Raw genomic sequence first — 18,051 nt, 5'->3', positions numbered from 1 at the left:
CCAGTTTTCCCGACTTCGTTTTACCCTTACATCTTATTTCTACAGTACCTTTCCTCCATACACCGTCCTTTCTGAGGCTCTCCACCAATCCCCTGAGGAATTTTCAGAGGATAACATTCCCCCATTACCTCCATGTTGATATAATTATTCTCTTCTGCCTTATCACTTCATACATGATTTCTTTGCTGTTGGGATCTACTTGGTAGGGACACTGTCTTGCCTCAGGTTTGTCTACCTCCAACAATCTTCATAACATAAGGATTGCTCCCTTTCTCCGTAGGTCTGTTTTTAGAGTCGTGCGGAATCTGTGAGGCAACACCCAACCCTTTCTTCTTTGGTTGCTTGTTTATTTCAGCTGGCTCCCATACCAACTTCTATACCTGTTTTCCATTCTACATTCTCCCATTCTTTGCATGTTCCTTCCTCCAGGGACCCATCAGTTTGTCATTTGACTCGCTGCTACCAACAGTTCCGGTGACTGTCAGGTGGTTCCTGGCCCAGTAGGGGTGCATTTTTCTGATTTTGTTCACCTGTGGAGGGAGTTCACTCTCAATCCATGGGTGATCAGGGTTTTGTCAGATGAACTTTTTCTTTGTTTTCTCTCCCCACTGCCTTTGTCTTCTGTCCCAATATCCTTCCCATTACTTTGGGATCCCACTGCCAGTCAATGTCTGTCAGAGGCTTTTTAGACTCTTTTCTCTCAGTGCAATATTGAGCCTGTCAGCCAGGCTTTTTGTCATCCCCAAGCAGACTGTGGACTGCCTTCCTGTGATCGATCTGTCCTGCTTCAAGCTTTCCCGTTTTACCATGGAATCCTTTTTCACACTTCAGACCAAGATGGACATTCTGGATGCTTACCTCCATATTACCATTTCTCATCAGTACCATGGTAGATCGTCTTTCTCAACCCTATCATGTTTACCACACAGAATGGTCCCACAACCTTCAGGTTTTCTGGTGGCTTTGTATTCAGTGGAGTACTCCTCATCTGGATGCTTTTTCCACTTCCCTAAACACTAAGTTACCTCTTTTTTGGTCTCTTGTTCCTCATCTACATGCCCTGGCAGTGGATGCTCTCAGTCAGGACTCAACCAACCTTTATGTACCTTTATGTGTACCCTCCAATTCAGCTTCTTTCCAGGGTGATTTTGGTAATCCATTCCACTTTGTGCCAGATTCTTCTGATTGCTCCTTACTAGCCAGCACAAGCTTGGTTTCCTCTTCTCCTTCAACTCCAAACTATCCCCATTACCTCTTCTGCTCACTTCATCCCTCCTCCATCATCCTCAGTCACCAGTCCTTTATCTTGCTTTTCACACCCTACAACTTCATGACTGGCATTTATCCAGTCCTTTGCGAGATTATCTGGATTGTCAGTGCATGTCGTTTACATTTTAGCCTGGTTTGTTTTCCCTTCCTCCCTTGCAGTTTATCAGTGTAAGTAGAATGTCTTGGACTGTTTGTCTTCAAGCTGTTGGCATTTCACCTTCTTTGCCCACATTTCCTCTCCTTACGGATTTTCTTATCTGGTTGTTCAATCATGGGGCTTCTGCCTCTTCTACTGCAGATTATCAAGCAGCCTTGTCCAACACTCTCCATTTTTCAAGACACCATGTTATGTTTTCCTCTCCTACTGTCTCCCTTTTATTGCTAAAAGGAGGAGGAAATAAGTTTAAAAGATAGGTATTACAGGAAACAGAAGGTCAAAGGTTCAAATAGAGGGAGTGTGAGACAGTGAAAACAATATTGACATTCCAGTCTAGAAGAACCACCTGATTAGTAGATTTACGAATCCAGAAAGCCATGTTGGTCTGATATCTTTGTCCTCGACTTTTCACGTACTCTGTTCCATTTCACATATGTTCTTCTTTATCTGGATCGATCTTTCCTACCCACAACTTTGGCTGCTCATAAGGGACATTCTTCATCCTTACCAATTTCCCTTCCCTCCATTTCCCACCTCTTGGTCTGATCTGGATAGACTTCATACTCTTGCTATATTGCATGCACAACCTCCTTCCACGGTTCCTGAACCCTCCTTTTAATTCCCTGGTACCTTTCCTCCTTGTGTGACCTTCCTCCTTCCACCCTGACAGGTTGGGTTTGCCAGCTTATTAGACTGGTGTATTCTTTCATGTCTCCTACTTCCTGCAATTTGTTCAAGGTGTTGTTTCATCAGGTACAGCACCTTACCTTTTCTATGGCATTGCACCTCTATTGTCCATTGGAGAAAATTCTTCAGTCAGGCATGTGGATGACACCTCATTCATCTCCCACTACATTCATCAGGTGGCTGTTTCTTTCTTGTCAGGGTACTGCCTTCCACCTATCACCTTCAAACATCAGTTCGACTGAGACTTGGTAAGTTATCATTTTCTATATATTACTTTTGCTTACAGTGGTATGTCCCTTTTAGCTCTAGGATCCCACTCAGTTAAGAGCATTGCCTGTCCAGGTATACTATTTCTCTATTCATTCCAAAAATCTGCACTGTACACCCAACCATAAGTTATCCTGGACATATTATCTGCTTTCTAGTGTCTCAATCGCTCCACCTCCATGTGGTGGGTCCTGGAGGTTGATGTTGTGTAGTCTAGGCTCTGATTGTTCTGTGGCCTGTGGTTACTCTGTACATTCTGCTGGTGATACATGCACTCCAGCCTCTGTGCTGTCCTATAAGGAGGATGATGTTGCATGTGTTACTCCAGCCACTCCACCTTATTGTGGTTGGGCCCTAGAGAATGATGTTGTACAGGATAGCTTGGAGAGGGCTATATGGGACATCCCACTGAAGTTGTCTTTGGGTGGAGGCTCATACCACTAATCTCAATGTATACCAATGGTCAGTAATGCACACTATAGAAATGAGGTATTCCATAAGAGCGGCAGTAGGTTTTCCATGGGATAATTTGCCCGTGGATTTTCAGGGGTAAAGTAATAGAGAATTGCTAACCATCCCTGCCATTCCTTCAACTTAATAAATTATCTTGACTCTCCACCAGATTTTTTTCCACAATTTCTTCTAGTGGAGTATGAGAGTCCTTGACACTTTCCAGTTCCTATCTGCTGGGGTGGTGGACCATGGAGGCAACCTCCTGAATGTGTTCACTTCCATTCAATAGAGAGTAGGTCAGTGGTTTTCTGCTGGTGTAGATGGCATAGATCCTCCACTTGTTTGCTCCATGTCTGTGCTGTGGGTCCTGTAGGTTGTTGTTGTGCATGCATGTGCTCCAGCTTCTGTGCAGTCGTATCCAGGGAATAATGTTGCACATATATCACTATAGTATATTCCATTTTGCTGTTCACCCCTCAGATTTGAATCCCTTGTCCTTCCATTAACTGGATGTCAGTTCCAAGTGAGTGGTTTTAGATTACATCTGGACCAATCAACATAAATCCTCACACTTGTGTTGGTCGTAATTCCTTATGCTACCTTGATCACAGGTTTTTGCCTCATATGCTTCACCTCTGTGCATTGGGTCCCAGAAGCTGATGTTGTGTGGATTTGGTTTGATTTGCCTCAGCCCAGTGGTTACTTGAGGTGTCGACCAGTTATCTATGTTCTTCAGCTCCTGTGCAACCCTATTTGGAGGTTCACTACCTGAGATGGATGTTGCACAGAGTGGAACTAGTACATTTGGTTTTGAATTTGATGTGAACTGCCCCAGTAACACATCCCTTCCTACTTTTGTTCAAATGTTGGGTTCCCAGATGACTGGTATTGGTTGTGGATTTGTGTACATGTGCCCTGTTTAGTAGACTAAACCCAACTTGAGGTGAAAATGGTGTGGACCCTCCACCCACCACGGGTCAGATTATCTATGCCCAATAATACTGCCTGGTTTTGGACTGGAGTTGAGCTACTGAGTATGATCTGTCATGCCATAGCCCCTCAACACCAAGGGACACTTTCATTTTAGCTTTCCCCACCATCAGATTTCTGTCGGGGGACCCTACATCCATTCTTATCCTGGATAATGATTCCAGTGGTTTCAATGGGATGTGGGTTGGAACCACTCAGTTTTTTCTTTCATTCATTGAATTTTCTCCTCCCAATTTCTGCGACACCTACTACCATACTGGGTGAAGAGTATACCTAGTACAGAAGTGGTTTAGTCTCCCATGTGTGTTGCTCTCCCAGTGGGGGTTCACACTCCATGGGTATTCTTTAGATGCCTTCAAAAGATGCTTATCTATATTTACTGCACCACTCCCTCCACCTTTACAATGTGGGATTCTAGCTATTATGTGAGAATAGGTAAGGTACCACATTGGAAATTATTTCCCTACACTGAAAATATATTTCTGATGTATTTACCTCTTTTCATACTTCTCAACCTTCCTCCCCACTTAAAACCAATGCTTAATTTCTGCCTAATCTCGAAGTGATGGTTAGGTAGTATCAAACAGAGAGAGAGCCACATATGACAGGGGTGTGTGTTGCACTCCTGTTGGTGGAGGGTTGTCGCATGATGATTTATGTGTAAAGACACAGTGAATCATGTTGATTGTGGGGTAAGTGGGAATTTCAAGGCTTGTGGAATGCAAAAACATTTGCGTATAGAGGTCAACACTAAACGAGAATAGCTATATACAGAAACCTTGGCATATGAATTTGTTGGTTAAATAATTCTTTGTGGGTATCTTCTCTAATGTGCTGCAGTAGGTGGTTGCCTACTTTGCTTGTTTGACAATACCAATTATGTTATGGCAAATTCCTTTTCTTTGTAGTAAAGTACAACACTAGAATCTTTTTTTTCAGTTCATTTAAGCTTTACAGCTAAGTTAATTTGTATATAATAAGATGCTATTATTAGTCATGTGAGATTGAAGTGTTTTGTGCATGCCTACAGCTTTGGATGGGGACTCATCCATCAGGACCAGCAACTATCATCAATAATACAGCCCTAGAAGGCACTTTGCTGAAAGACTGGATCAAGAAACACCCAGAAAGCATTGGCAAAAAAGTTGTTAACAAGTTTGGACCAGATCTTCCCTTTCTTTTCAAAGTTCTTTCAGTCAACAAGGCACTTTCAATACAGGCTCATCCAACAAAAGTAAGTAGACACTTTTCTATACTTACATACCTAAGGCAGAAATTGATAAATAAATCATTTAACCAAAGAAAGCACAGCTCTAAGTAGACAACTTTTGAATAAATTCACTTAGGAAATAACACCTATCATACAAACTTATACAAGGAAATTTAATAGACACCTGTTTTCCAATATGATATCTTACCTCCTCTCACAAAAAGCTTTCTCGACTTATACTGCCTCCTATTGGTGCAAATTTTTGCTCCCCACTAACCTTGATACTCCCACTTATTTTTGCATACTAACATGCTAATGATAATGCAGCAACTCTCCACTAATAGGAGTGCAACACTACCCCTATCATAAGTAGTGCCCTCTCTAATCTTGCAGCTGCTAACCAGGCTCTTCTTAACGTGGAACTGATGTACATTTCCAGATACTGCCTGGTGTTGGTTGATTGAACTTGTTCTCTATGCTTTCAAAAAACAATTTCATAACACATATCCAGATCATATTATGCCCACTGTTGAGATGGGGTGTTCTGCAGGACTGTTCATAGGTATACCTCATGGTTGTTTGCTTTATAAGTATGTTCATCCTGGACCGTACACTTATGGACTAACATGAGTAAATCAGACAGGGATTGCTTCCCATCTATGATGATCCATGGCATTTGATGCTCATCCTTCTGCAGACCTGATATACAAATCCAGATGCTGCTAGGTATTAGATGATGTACATGATCGCTCTGCTTTTCAATATAGAGTATCACGGCCACCTATTACACTGTGTCTGGTGCTGTGTTCCTCCAGACTCTCCAACACGTTATTTCCCTCCTTCTTCTAGGAGTATGAAAGTCCTTGCCACTTACCAGTTCCTAGGTGCTGGGGTGGTGGACTATGGAGGCCTATCCTCCTGAGTGTGCACAACTCCGCTTAGTAGAGAGTAGGGTGGTGGCATTCTTCTGGTGTAGATGGCATGATGTCCTTCTTACTGTAAACTTGATGTATAATTCCAGATTCCACTGGGTGTTGGATGTAGCACTCCACCATATATATATATTTGTGGGACTCTAGCTTTATGTAAGAAGAAAAAAAATATCATATCGGAAATTAACATTTTCCTAAACTGAAAATGTATTTCTAATAGAAACTTACCCTCGCTCACATTTCCCACCCTTCTTCCGGTTTCGTGGGTGTGATCTGACCAATCTCGAAGTGGTTAACAGCTACAAGATTAGAGAGGGTGCTAATTATGATAGAGTAGTGTTGCACTCCTGTTGGTGGAGGGTTGCTGCATAATCATTTGCATGTTAGTATGCAGAGATAAGTGGAGTATCAAGGCTATTGGCGAGCAAACATTTGCACCAATAGAGGGCAGTGTAAGTTGAGAAAGCTTTTTGTGAGAAGAGGTATCTATCGGAAATACATTTTCAGTTTAGGAAAATGTTAACTTTGCTGTGTATAGCTCTATCCAAGGATCATAAGAAATATGTATGTTATATAGATTCATTCATTCAAGAAAAGTAAATAGATATATTTGTATAAATTTATACAAGGAAAGTGGACATGCTTCATTCAGGACCACTCAAGGATATTAAATAGACATCTTTTATCCAGATACATTTAAAAAATAAATGGAACAAATTTTATATATTCACCCAAGGGAAGTAGAAAGATATTTTTCATACAGAATCACTCAAGGATAGTGAATGAACACCTTTTATTCACGTTCATCTGAAGAAATAAATAAGTCGAACACATTTTCTAATAGGTTTCCTGAGAAAAGTAAAAATATATCTTTCAAATAGTTTCACTCAAGTAAAGTAGATATATTTAGTATAGGTTCATCCAAATAATTTACATTTACACTTTTTAAATTAGCTTATTGAAAGAAACTGAAGCTCAGGTTTTGATAACGAACCAACCAAAAAGAAAGTGGTTTGTACAGGCTTACACACCTTTATACTAGCTTACCCAAGGGAAGTAAGTAGATATCTTCTATGCATAATCACTTAAAGAAAGAAAGTGGACATTTTTTGTCCATGTCCTTTGAGAAAGATCTGTTGACAGATTTTTACAAATTCATCAAATACTATTACCTTTAAAACTGTTTTGTTGAAGACATATCTGAGTAAGCTACTGAGAAATGAAATGGTAACCTTTTTGCTATTAACCTGTTAAAATTCAAAAATAAATAAATACTACATGTATTCTCACTAGGAACATGCTGAACAACTTCATCAGTTAATGCCAGACAAATATCCTGATCCTAATCATAAGCCAGAAATGACAGTTGCCTTAACTCCATTTGAGGCTCTTTGTGGATTTCGGCCTTTAAGTGAAATTAAAATGTTCTTTGAAGGTAAAGTATATCATGTGTTTACTGAAATCTTTGTTTTAAACAAGAAACTTATATTTTTATTAATATTTTTTGTTTATCAGGGATGAGAATTGTTTGCAATTTGTGGATTTCTGCCATTTGCCCATTTCTATTGTTAGATTGGCTAACTATCAAATTTGTTAAAATCCAGAAAGATTTTAGGGACAAGAGACAAAATACCAGAGATTGCCTTGTCTTCTTTGGTGATTTGAATAAACTGAAATCTTTGTTTCCTAAACCAACGCAGGATGAATCTAGTAGAAACACAGTGGATATTACATTGTTATAATTCTGATTTGAAATTTCTAAACTTAATTACTTATGTGATTTTTAAATACATAAATTTGTGTGAATATATGGGCATTCTTTGTGGGTTTTTTTTACTTTCTATACTAGTTGTTCCAGAGCTGAAGGCTGTTGTGGGAGAAGCAGCAGCAGAGTTAATATCAGCAGAAAGTCAACAAACCTTGAAGAAATGTTTTACATCTTTGATGACATGTCCTGAAGAATCATTTAAGAAACATCTGCAATCACTTATTGAGCGGCTTCAAGATTGTTAGTACAAGTTTTTTTTTCCTGCCTTCAATATTTAGTGTAGGTTTATATAGCATAACTATTTGATCTGATTTATCTTACATGAATATTCATAAAGCAAGAAGTATGCATTATTCACATTTAATATTTCAAGGTATTGGGTGTTTGCATTTTTTAACTTTTGTGTAGGAGAACTAACATTACATGAACTTTTGTTTTTGCATTTGGCATCTGTTTTACAATTTTAACCCTTTTGTGACAGCTATCCCTTTTAACACTATGCACAAGTCACTGAGTTACTTTCAAAATTTAATGAAACAACTTTGATATCAAGGTATGTGAATGGAATTAACATTATAATGTATGTTATGATTCAAAGTTTTATGTTATGTAAGTTTTAATTCCTTTGTTTCTAAAGAAACCTTTTAAAAGTACTTAACCTTCAGTTTTGTGTTGTCACATGACCCATGAGCTATGAAAAATATCAACTTTCACACTTTCTATCTTGATTCAGATAATGCCAGCCCTGTAGGTGTATGTCTAGACAATTAAGTATGTTTACTTGCCCTTTTGACAAGTTCAAATTTATATGGTTGAATGGAGTAGAAACAAGTAATAAATTTCGTCAACTCCCTAATGGGTGCCACGCCCACCTTCTATACTTTTGCTTGAGCTTTATAACGTACATGTAATTGCTAGATATACGTGTATATAATCATTAGAAAGAGCTCATTTTACACAATAATCCACCAACAGTTATTTTGAAATTGGCACAGTTTTCAGTTTTTATTATCTGGTAGATCTAATTGCCTGTAGCATTGTTGGCTGCTTGATCTCTAATAGTACTTACAGTTTTTTCTTAGCTAAATATTTTATAATTTGAAAGACAGCTAAATTATATTTACTTAATATGTATCAGTTAACAATGCAATCATATACTATTCCTAAGAAGATTAAATAATTTTAAAATTGTTATCGTTTTAAAAGTTTGGTTTTTCTTTAGCCAAACAAGAAAATGAACTTGACCAAAACTTGAAATTAGTGCTTCTTCGTGTCCATTCCCAGTTTCCAGGAGATATTGGCTGTTTTGGAGTTTTCTTTTTTAATTATATTGTGCTTGAACCTGGAGAAGCAATGTTTTTACATTACTTCTTCAGGTAAACAACAAAACATAATACTTTGGAATTTAGTAATTGAACAAATAGTTAACATAAAATCTTAATAATCAAAGTGAAATACACATACTTTTTTCTGAAAAAAAAATAAACTTATGCTATGCAACTGAATAATATAATTAACATTGTGAATGTTAATGAGTATAATCTCAACACAGAATTTTCAATAAAATGCAGTTACAGAGCAAAATAAAAAACAAAGTTGTCAAATAATTTTTGATGAACAAGCAAAGACTTCGTTTATTTTGGCACAAAGCTACACAATTGGCTATCTGTGCTCTGCCCACCAAAGGGACTTGAACCCCCAATTTTAGCACTGTAAGCCTGTAAACTTACCACTGACTCACCGGGGGACTAAGCAAAAACAACAATAAAAAACTGAGAAGATGGAATATGTACAGTCTACAACTTACCACCAGCTAAATAGGCATGAGGTTCATTAGCTGCCGGTATTTTATGTGTGGTTTTAAAATATCTTGATAGTTTCTTGTTTGACCAAAATATGTAAGAAGGATATATTGGTTTTAAAGTTTCTACAAGATGTTTGATGCTGTTTATAAATGTTTACAGATTGTGTAGAATGTATGGCATGCTCAGACAATGTTGTAAGAGCTGGCTTAACACCGAAGTTTAAAGATGTGAATACATTATGTGAAATGTTGACCTACCAGAGTCGGTCAGCCAAGGACACCTTGTTCCCTTCAGTTAGTGACCCATGTGACAAATTTGTTGTAACTTATGATCCTCCTGTTCCTGAGTTTGCTGTTAGTAAGATACAGGTAATATTGTGTTACTCCTAATGATGTTGTACTTCTGCTATGTTTAGTCAGCTACTTAACAAACATTAAAGGAACAGAAAGAAAACTTGTATATGATTATTCTTCATGCTTATTTGCTTAATTTCTATGAAATATTATTATTATCCCAATTTTTAAAAAAATTATTACAATAGTAGCCCAAAGAAAAAAATGATTATTTAAATACTTTTTTTTTGTTTTAAATATGAACTGCATACCTCATGTTTATACGTATATTTGTTAAGTAATTAAATACATATTGTATCCATGGGGTTTTGAGTCCATTTTAACTCACTGTTTTACTTGGGTACAGCCAATCAAAGAATGCATTGGGCCTGTATGTCACAGATTCTCTTTTCAATTTCACCTCTGATGAAAAATAAAATATATATATATATATATGCACTATTAGTTCTGTCACTGTTGTTTGGCTTCTTTTGTCTTTCATCTTCCTTAAACTTTGGTATCATAAATAATGAATGTATTATGTAAACACCTCAAAACTGCTATTGTCATGTTAATTATGTAACACTGTAAACTCAATTTTTGCTAAAATCTGTTGGTAACTGTTGAAGTTTTCTAACAAATGCTGTCATTGATGGATTGGAGGTAGTCTGGTGGTTAGTGTGCTTGGGTTGTGTATCCAAAAGTTTATGGTTTGCATCCTGTTGCCATGAAAATGAGCTCTGCATTTTAGAGCTGTGGTTGAATTATAAGAGTGACAGTCAATTCCCACTATTTAATGAGAGATGGTGATGGATGCTTTTGACTAGCTGCCTTTCCTATAATCTATCAGTAGAAAATTAGGAATGACTATTTGCAGATGGCCTTTTCGTAGCTTTTCATGAAAATTAAAAAAAAACTGTCGCTAATATAATTTTAATCAACCACATATTTCACCAACTTTTTACAAAGGTGAAAATTGTATGTCCACCTTAAGAATCATATCACATGAGAGATCTGTCAGTTAAAAACATCTTCCAGAATTTGTCCACCACTGTGCCATCATTCAAAAGTATATAATAATGTATATTTCCGATGTAATATCTTACTTCCTCTCACAAAAAGATTTCTTGACTTATACTACCCTCTATTGGTGTAATTTTTGTTCGCCACTAGCTTTGATACTCCCACTTATTTCTGCTTGCTAACATGCAAATGACTATGCAGCAATCATCCATCAATAAGAATGCAACACTACCCCTATTATAACTAGTGCTCTCTCTAATCTTGGAGCTGTTAACCACTTCTCACTTGGCAGTTTTATTGAATAGATGTGTTTTTGCTTGTGGTTTGATTCAGTTATCCACAAGTTTTTACTTTCTTAGTTTTTCTACTGTAATTACATTGTTCTTTACTGTTTTCATTCTTTAGTGGAGAGTTACATATAATTTTATTTATCTTCTCTCCTCTTTCATTTTTGTAAGTTATGTGCTCTCAGTTTCAGGTGGTCATGACTACAACTCCTGCAGTGGAATTCCTAACCACTTCCAATGGGTTGGAACCACGATTTTTGACCCATGAAGTGATGGCTCTGGTCCTTTAGGAGCAGACCAATTTTTTGCAACAATCAGAACAAACTGATGATTCTTCTCCCACAGTTTTCAGTGATCAGGAAGATTTGGATTTGGGCAGCCTTTTTTTTTTCTCCTTTTGAATATGCCTCTCAGTTGTGTGTCATTTTTAGTGACTTGGCCAGACCTCTTTCCCCTTTGGTGGATCTGATTATTCAGGTGTGTTATGTTCAGTCTTTATCTCCTGGTTCCTATCTTCCACGCCTGTCCATTTTGGGGACTATCCTTTGGGTTATTATTTTAGTGTTTCCTCTTTCCCTGGATATTGGGGTTCATACAAGTCGTTCAGGGGTTGGTATGCATCGGTCCCCATGTACTGTGTATGATCATGCTTTTGATTATTATCTTACCAACTTCCCATAATTGGCCTCACAGCATTTGGTGTAGCTTCTCCATTATTGGGGATCGGACCCCAATAATTCGAATACCTTTTCCTGTATTTGTCTTACACTGACCTACATTCTCGGGTCAGAGCTAGATTCCTTAAAACGTACCCACATTTGGAAGCTCTTGGTGGTCAATCCATGGGTTCTGACAGTCATTTCGGTAAGTCTGGTCTTCTACTTCCATTCATCTCCCCTGTTGTTTCATTTCCTCCTCCTTGGGATCCAGTTCTTTTTGTCCAGCTGATTCATTTCAAGGCCCTTTGTTTCCACTGTTCTATTGATGTTTGACTACTTTTTTCCTTGCACATACGGTTTTTTGGTTCATCTCGGGGTGTTTTTCAACTCCCTCCTCCAGTGGGCCCTACCTGCTCCACTTCAGTTGCGAGCTATGGGATGCCTCGTATGCAGCATCTCATCTTCTTCTTCTAGTGTGCAAGAGGTTTTCTCTTTTTTTGGGGGAGGGACAAGGGCTTCTTTCGAAGTCCTTGTGTTTTATCATCAGTGGGTTTTGATAAGCAAATAGAAGCTTGTTCAGGATCCCTTAGATGCCTCTCTTACCCTCCCGTACAGACCATGTCTGACTGATGGTTGGATCAAAAAAATACTACCACGGGTGTTTCTCTTCCTCGTCCAGAATGTCACTTTTTTTTACAGGTACTTCTCTTTTCAGTTGGGGATTGTCTCTTGACGCTCAGGAGGTTTCAGGACAATAATCTCTTTCCAAGTCTTCTCTACATATCGATCTCTTGGAACTTCTTGCCATTCATCTGGCTTTCCTTCACTTCCTAGAGGCTCTTTGGGGCTGGTTGGTTATAGTTCTCTCTGATATTTCAATGGTCATCTCGTACATCACTGGGCAAGGGGCACTCATTCAGCAGACCTCTGTTTGCAAACATTGGATCTTGTGTGTTGGGCCCTCTGCTTCACATCACTTTGTTGGCATGTTATAATCTGGGTGCCCTGAATCTGGTCAAGGATTGGTTATTTTCAGGTTTTGTGTACTCCGTGGGGTGTTCCAGATTTGGACACTCTACCGATTTTGGTCTCCTGTTCCTCATCCATGTAGCGTTCTGTTGGTGGCTACGTATTGGTTGACTCATACATGGTATCTATTGCTTTGCCAGCTTTTGGTGTCACTTCTCTTTCTATCCAACCCTTTTCTGTCAGCCACACACTGGTGTGTGTTATCCGACAATATCGGCACTCCGTCTGCAGGTGTGTCTTTGTCTGGTCCCTCGCCTGAAGGGCCAGATCTTTATGTGTAACTTCATGTGTTGTAAGGGGTTATTGTCCTTTTCATCCTACAGTTCCTCACATATCATCCTTTTTGCCTTGGCTTTTGAAATGGGTCCTTTGGGTTTCCTCTGTTGAGGGCTATAGGGTGACGTTATCTGCCACTTTTCGGTTTACCGACTTTGCTTGTGTTCCCAGTTACCAATCTTATCGATGTTGTTTGGTTCCTTACATTTGTCCCATACTTCCCATCCTCCATTGGACCTTTTATCTTTGTGTTTTTAAATCATCTTTCCTTGAAGTCACTGTTTTTGCTCTTTTTGGTGTGTGAACATTGTTGTTTGGATGTGTTCGTGATTGATATTCACCACATTTTTGTTTCCTTACTTCCTAGGTTCTCTTTCCTGATTGTTCCTTTATGCCCACAACTTTGGCTGCTCAAAAGGGTACTTCTCCCATCACACCCTTTTCCCTTCCCTCTTTTTTTTCTCACATTTATGACCATTCACATCCTGCCTGATGTTCTATGACACATACTGCTTCCTTCCATAGTTTTCTTTTGTGAAATCTTCACCTCTCCCATGATTTTTTCTCATTACCCTTCCGAGTTGAATGAACCAGTTAATTCACCTACTGTTTTCTTCTTTTCTTCTGTTGATTGTCATGTTTTCATGTTTTCTTCCCATCAGATCCTTATCATGTCTCTGGCTGCACATTTCCATCTTCCCTTGGGGGACATCAACAGTGCTATAACTGTTTATCTGTGACTGACGTTAATGTTCTTTCTACTGCAGACCTGATGTACATTTTCACATGCTGGCAGGTATTGGTTGATTGACTCCATCAACATATCAAAATACACTGTCGTAACACATCATAAGGTGATGTTACACACACACACTATTGAGGTGGGGTGTTCTGCGGGACCATTTGTAGGTATCCCTCACAGTCTGTTGCTTCATAAATATGTTCTTCCTAGATCATACAGTCATGGACTAAGATGGGTAAAGGAGACATCATCTCTGATGAACCAAGGCATTGAGGCTTTTCCTACTGCAAACCTGATGTACAATTCCAGACACCACCAGTTTGTGGTTGATTGATTCTGTTGACATGATTGCTGTGCTTTTCAAAATAGGACATTGCAGTCACCCATTGCACTATATCCAGTGCTGTGGTCCTCCGGACTCTCCAACACATTTTTTCCCTCCTTCTTCTAGGGGAGTTTGGGAGTCCTTGCCATTTACCTGTTCCTAACCACTTAGGTAGTGGACCATGGAGGTCTGTCCTCCTGAGTGTGCACAATAGCACTAAGTTGAGAGTAGGGTGGTGGTATTCTGCTGGTGTAGATGGTGAGACACCATTCCTACCACAGACCTGAAATATAATTCCAGATGCTGCCAACTGTTGGTTGTAGCATTCCACCATACATTGCAGTTTGCCCTTCCATCTGAGGCACCCTCCTTCCTATCATCTACCAGATATCAGTTCCCAAGGATCTGGTGTTGGTTGGAGCCAGATCAGCCACGTAAGTTCTCACAAGTGTTCTCACAGACTTGATGCTACATTTTCAATGATGCCAGGTTTTGGACTGGAGATGCAACCCCAAATTGGAGTCACTCTTCCTACTGTCTACTGGATGTCAGTCCCCAGTGGATCTGGTGCTTATTGTAGTTGGACGAGACACTTGAATTGCCACAGGTGTAAGGCTGGGTACCATCCTCCTACTGCAGACTGGACGAAAAATTCCCAATACCTACAGATTTTGGACTGGAGAAGAAGATCCACCTGGGCTCTCCACCTTCTTACTATCTGTAGGATGTCAGTATCCCAGTAGATCTGATGTTTGTTCTGTCGGAGGTGTGCACATGCATAGGTGGGTTTTTAGTGCAGAAGCTCCTATTCCCTACCAGTATCTGGTTTTGAGTTGAAAGGTAGAGGACCTTCCTACAGCAGACTTGATGTCCAATTCCAGACACCGCCAGGTTTTGGTTGAGATCGACCTCCCACTTACGGTCTGTTCTGTTGCGCCTTAGCCACTCTACACCATGGGGTCCCATTATTTTTGTAATTTATTTTTTTTGTGCCTCTATGTTTCCACCTTTTTGGTGACGCATCACTAAGGGGCGAAGAGTATACCTGGCTCAGAAGTGGTGCGGTCTCCCATGGGTTTGTTGTTTCTTATTTCTTCTCACACCCCATGGTTTTCCTTTGGGCGCATCCTAAAGGGGGATCATCTTCTCACTGGTCTCCCACCAGTTCAATGTGGAATTCTAGGTAAGATATCATATCAGAAGTTAACATTTTCCTAAGCTAAAAATGTATTTCCAATAGAAACTTACCTCCCCTCACATTTCCCACCCATCCTCCCCACTTCCAGTTTTGTTTGGTGTGATCTGCCAATCTCAAAGTGGTTAACAGCTGCAATATTAGAGAGGGCACTAGTTATGAAGTTAAGTTATTATGTTGCATCATGTGGAGTATAGTTTCAACACCAGTTTGTCCACAGATTGAAGATACACTGTAGAATCTTTCATGTGCCCTCTCCAAGCCTGTTTCAGTTCACCATAGCATTTGAGGGTGACCTTGCTAAAGAAAGTGCCCAGTGGCCAGACTTGAAAATATACGTAGATATGTTTGCAGGTTTTATTTTATCGTTAAATCCACCATTATTTTACAGTATTTGGATTAATCTCTACATTATAACTTAGTTAGGAAATGTTATGTCACTTTTACATAGAATCAAATTATTCAATAAATAATTTATATTTATTGTTACATTTCCAGGTCCCAACTGGTACTAGTTCCTATGAGTTACAGGCTGTAGACAGTGGCAGTATTCTGTTAGTTTTAAGCGGTGGAGTTCAAGCAAGAAATGCAACTCTGGGATCAGAAAGTCTCGCGCTAAGTCGAGGATCCATCATCTTCATAGCAGCTGGTGAAACCTTACAATTAAAAGATATTTCTGAGAATATTTTAATGTTCAGAGCTATGAGCAAACTATAACAAGATTGTGTGTGTGTATAGAACATAATAAAGTCATTAGTGCACTGATGGAAAGTTTCTGTTGAGTGATTCCTTCAGTCAAAATGGAATCCTAGATATATAGTAACCTAATAAAAAATGAAATATTAAAATATAATAATAGAAAAACTTGTTTATCAAGGTTTATAAAATGCTTGCTATAAGGCAGGTATACTGTTCTTATAATTTTGAATGTATGGATTAACAGCTATTAAAAAGTTATTTTGGAACACACTTTTTTTAGTTGTTTTTTGTTTTCATACAGCGTTTAGGTTCAGTTTGATATAAACTAGAATAAGAGTAGATATGATTTCTATCCACACTAAGGCCTGATTAAAGGGTCTAACCAGAAGAAAATTTATCATTAGTTTGTAGCTGTTTGTAACTTTGTTGGTATTTATTAGCTAATACTTGCTGAAAAGTTGTCGATCTATTTTAATTAAATATCTATGAGAAATCATAGTTGATATCCATCATAATATTGTTTGTAACTTTTTTGAAAGAAATAATTAATTGTTTGGTTGTAGAATCAGTTTCTACCAAAATTATAAAGTAGTGAATATGGCATGAATGTATTTTATCACCAATAAACAAGAATAGATACACATCTTGTCTTCTACATTACATGGTTTTTAGTTGTCTATGAATACAAAATATTTGTTAAAATCTTAAAGTAGAGGATGAATGAGAGCATTTTTTATTATATATACATAGATGATGTTTTAAAAACTTATTGCATGTGACCTCACTTATGAATGGTATTACAAAATTTGTGTCTTAAGATTCAAATTATAAAATACGTAAAAATATCTGATAAAATGATGTAAAGTATCATCTCAGAAAGGAATTTCTGTCTACAATACCTCTTTCATTGTAACTTGAAAAGGCTTTAACAATCTTAGATGTGTAAGGAGAATGTGTTAGAATGTACTGTAATTATGAGAAATCTTGCCAAAGAGAAAACAAGATTTTAGCAAAGTAAACATTTGTTGCAAAACAAAAACCTAAACCATGATATGTATGTATATATTACCTAACATACACCATAATAAAGTGTAACTACTTTACACTTTTCATTTTAGGATAACTTAGAACATCTTATAAAAATATCCTTTTTAAGTAATAATTAGAGATCTACAAGTACATAATATAATGTGAAAGTTTTTATTTTTTACATGTTACAGTTGTAAAAGAAAATATTTTTATTTTGTTGACCCATAAAAAATTAAAGTTGCAAACTAATCTGGTGGTATGAAGAGTTGATTATCCCTTAGTAATTATTAAAGATAATATTAAAAGTTTTTATTATTAATAATAAAAAAATACTAAATCTACCAGATCTAAATAAACCAATAATAGTGATGCAAAAAAATTCAGTATTTTGATTTTGTATTGTTTTAGTAGATTCATGGTATTATTCATAGTTTAATATGCCTTGATATGTTCTGTAGTTTCTTCATTTATTAGCTTTTTGATTATTTTCATACTGTATGTTAGAAAACTTGCATTGCATTTAATAATTTACTGTTCACTGAACGAATAAGGTAATTTTGTATTTAAAATGAATTTGTTGTTTGCGTTTCAAAAACTAAATAATTACTTTCTCTCTTCACCATAGGTTCATATTTTTGACTATTAGTATTATTATACATTTTTCAGATTTTGTTGTTGTTGTTGTAGCATTGAAGGTAAATGGTTTTATTTTTATCTTTTTTTTTTTTGCTTCACCAAAGGGCTACTTTTTTGAAAATCCAATTTCATTCCTTCTAAGAATCCTCTAAATAGTTTGGAATAATTCTCCAACAAGTAGTATATGTTTTCAGATGTTGTGCATTGTATTGTATAGGAACATGTAAACCAGAATTCAACTCCCATTTTAATAAAAAATGGTATGGATTGTTATTGAGCCA

The 18,051-nt window shown here is 37.7% G+C and overlaps 1 protein-coding gene across 1 annotated transcript in view; it reads left to right on the top strand.

Annotated features, from left to right (window-relative positions):
- LOC106470629 (mannose-6-phosphate isomerase-like) overlaps positions 1 to 18,051 on the top strand; it is a 34,085-nt gene extending 16,034 nt beyond the window's left edge. Inside the window, 6 exon segments of the mRNA XM_022399257.1 lie at positions 4,854 to 5,057; positions 7,259 to 7,400; positions 7,815 to 7,973; positions 8,956 to 9,141; positions 9,698 to 9,906; positions 15,905 to 18,051. Of these exon segments, the coding sequence (XP_022254965.1) occupies positions 4,854 to 5,057; positions 7,259 to 7,400; positions 7,815 to 7,973; positions 8,956 to 9,141; positions 9,698 to 9,906; positions 15,905 to 16,123 (1,119 nt within the window). The 3' untranslated portion in view covers positions 16,124 to 18,051.

Source organism: Limulus polyphemus, unplaced genomic scaffold (assembly GCF_000517525.1).
Source record: "Limulus polyphemus unplaced genomic scaffold, Limulus_polyphemus-2.1.2 Scaffold4126, whole genome shotgun sequence".
In the NCBI taxonomy this organism is placed as follows: Eukaryota; Metazoa; Arthropoda; class Merostomata; order Xiphosura; family Limulidae; genus Limulus; species Limulus polyphemus.
The sequence above is the reverse complement of the archived record's forward strand: the minus strand, read 5'-3'. Positions and strand labels throughout refer to the sequence as shown.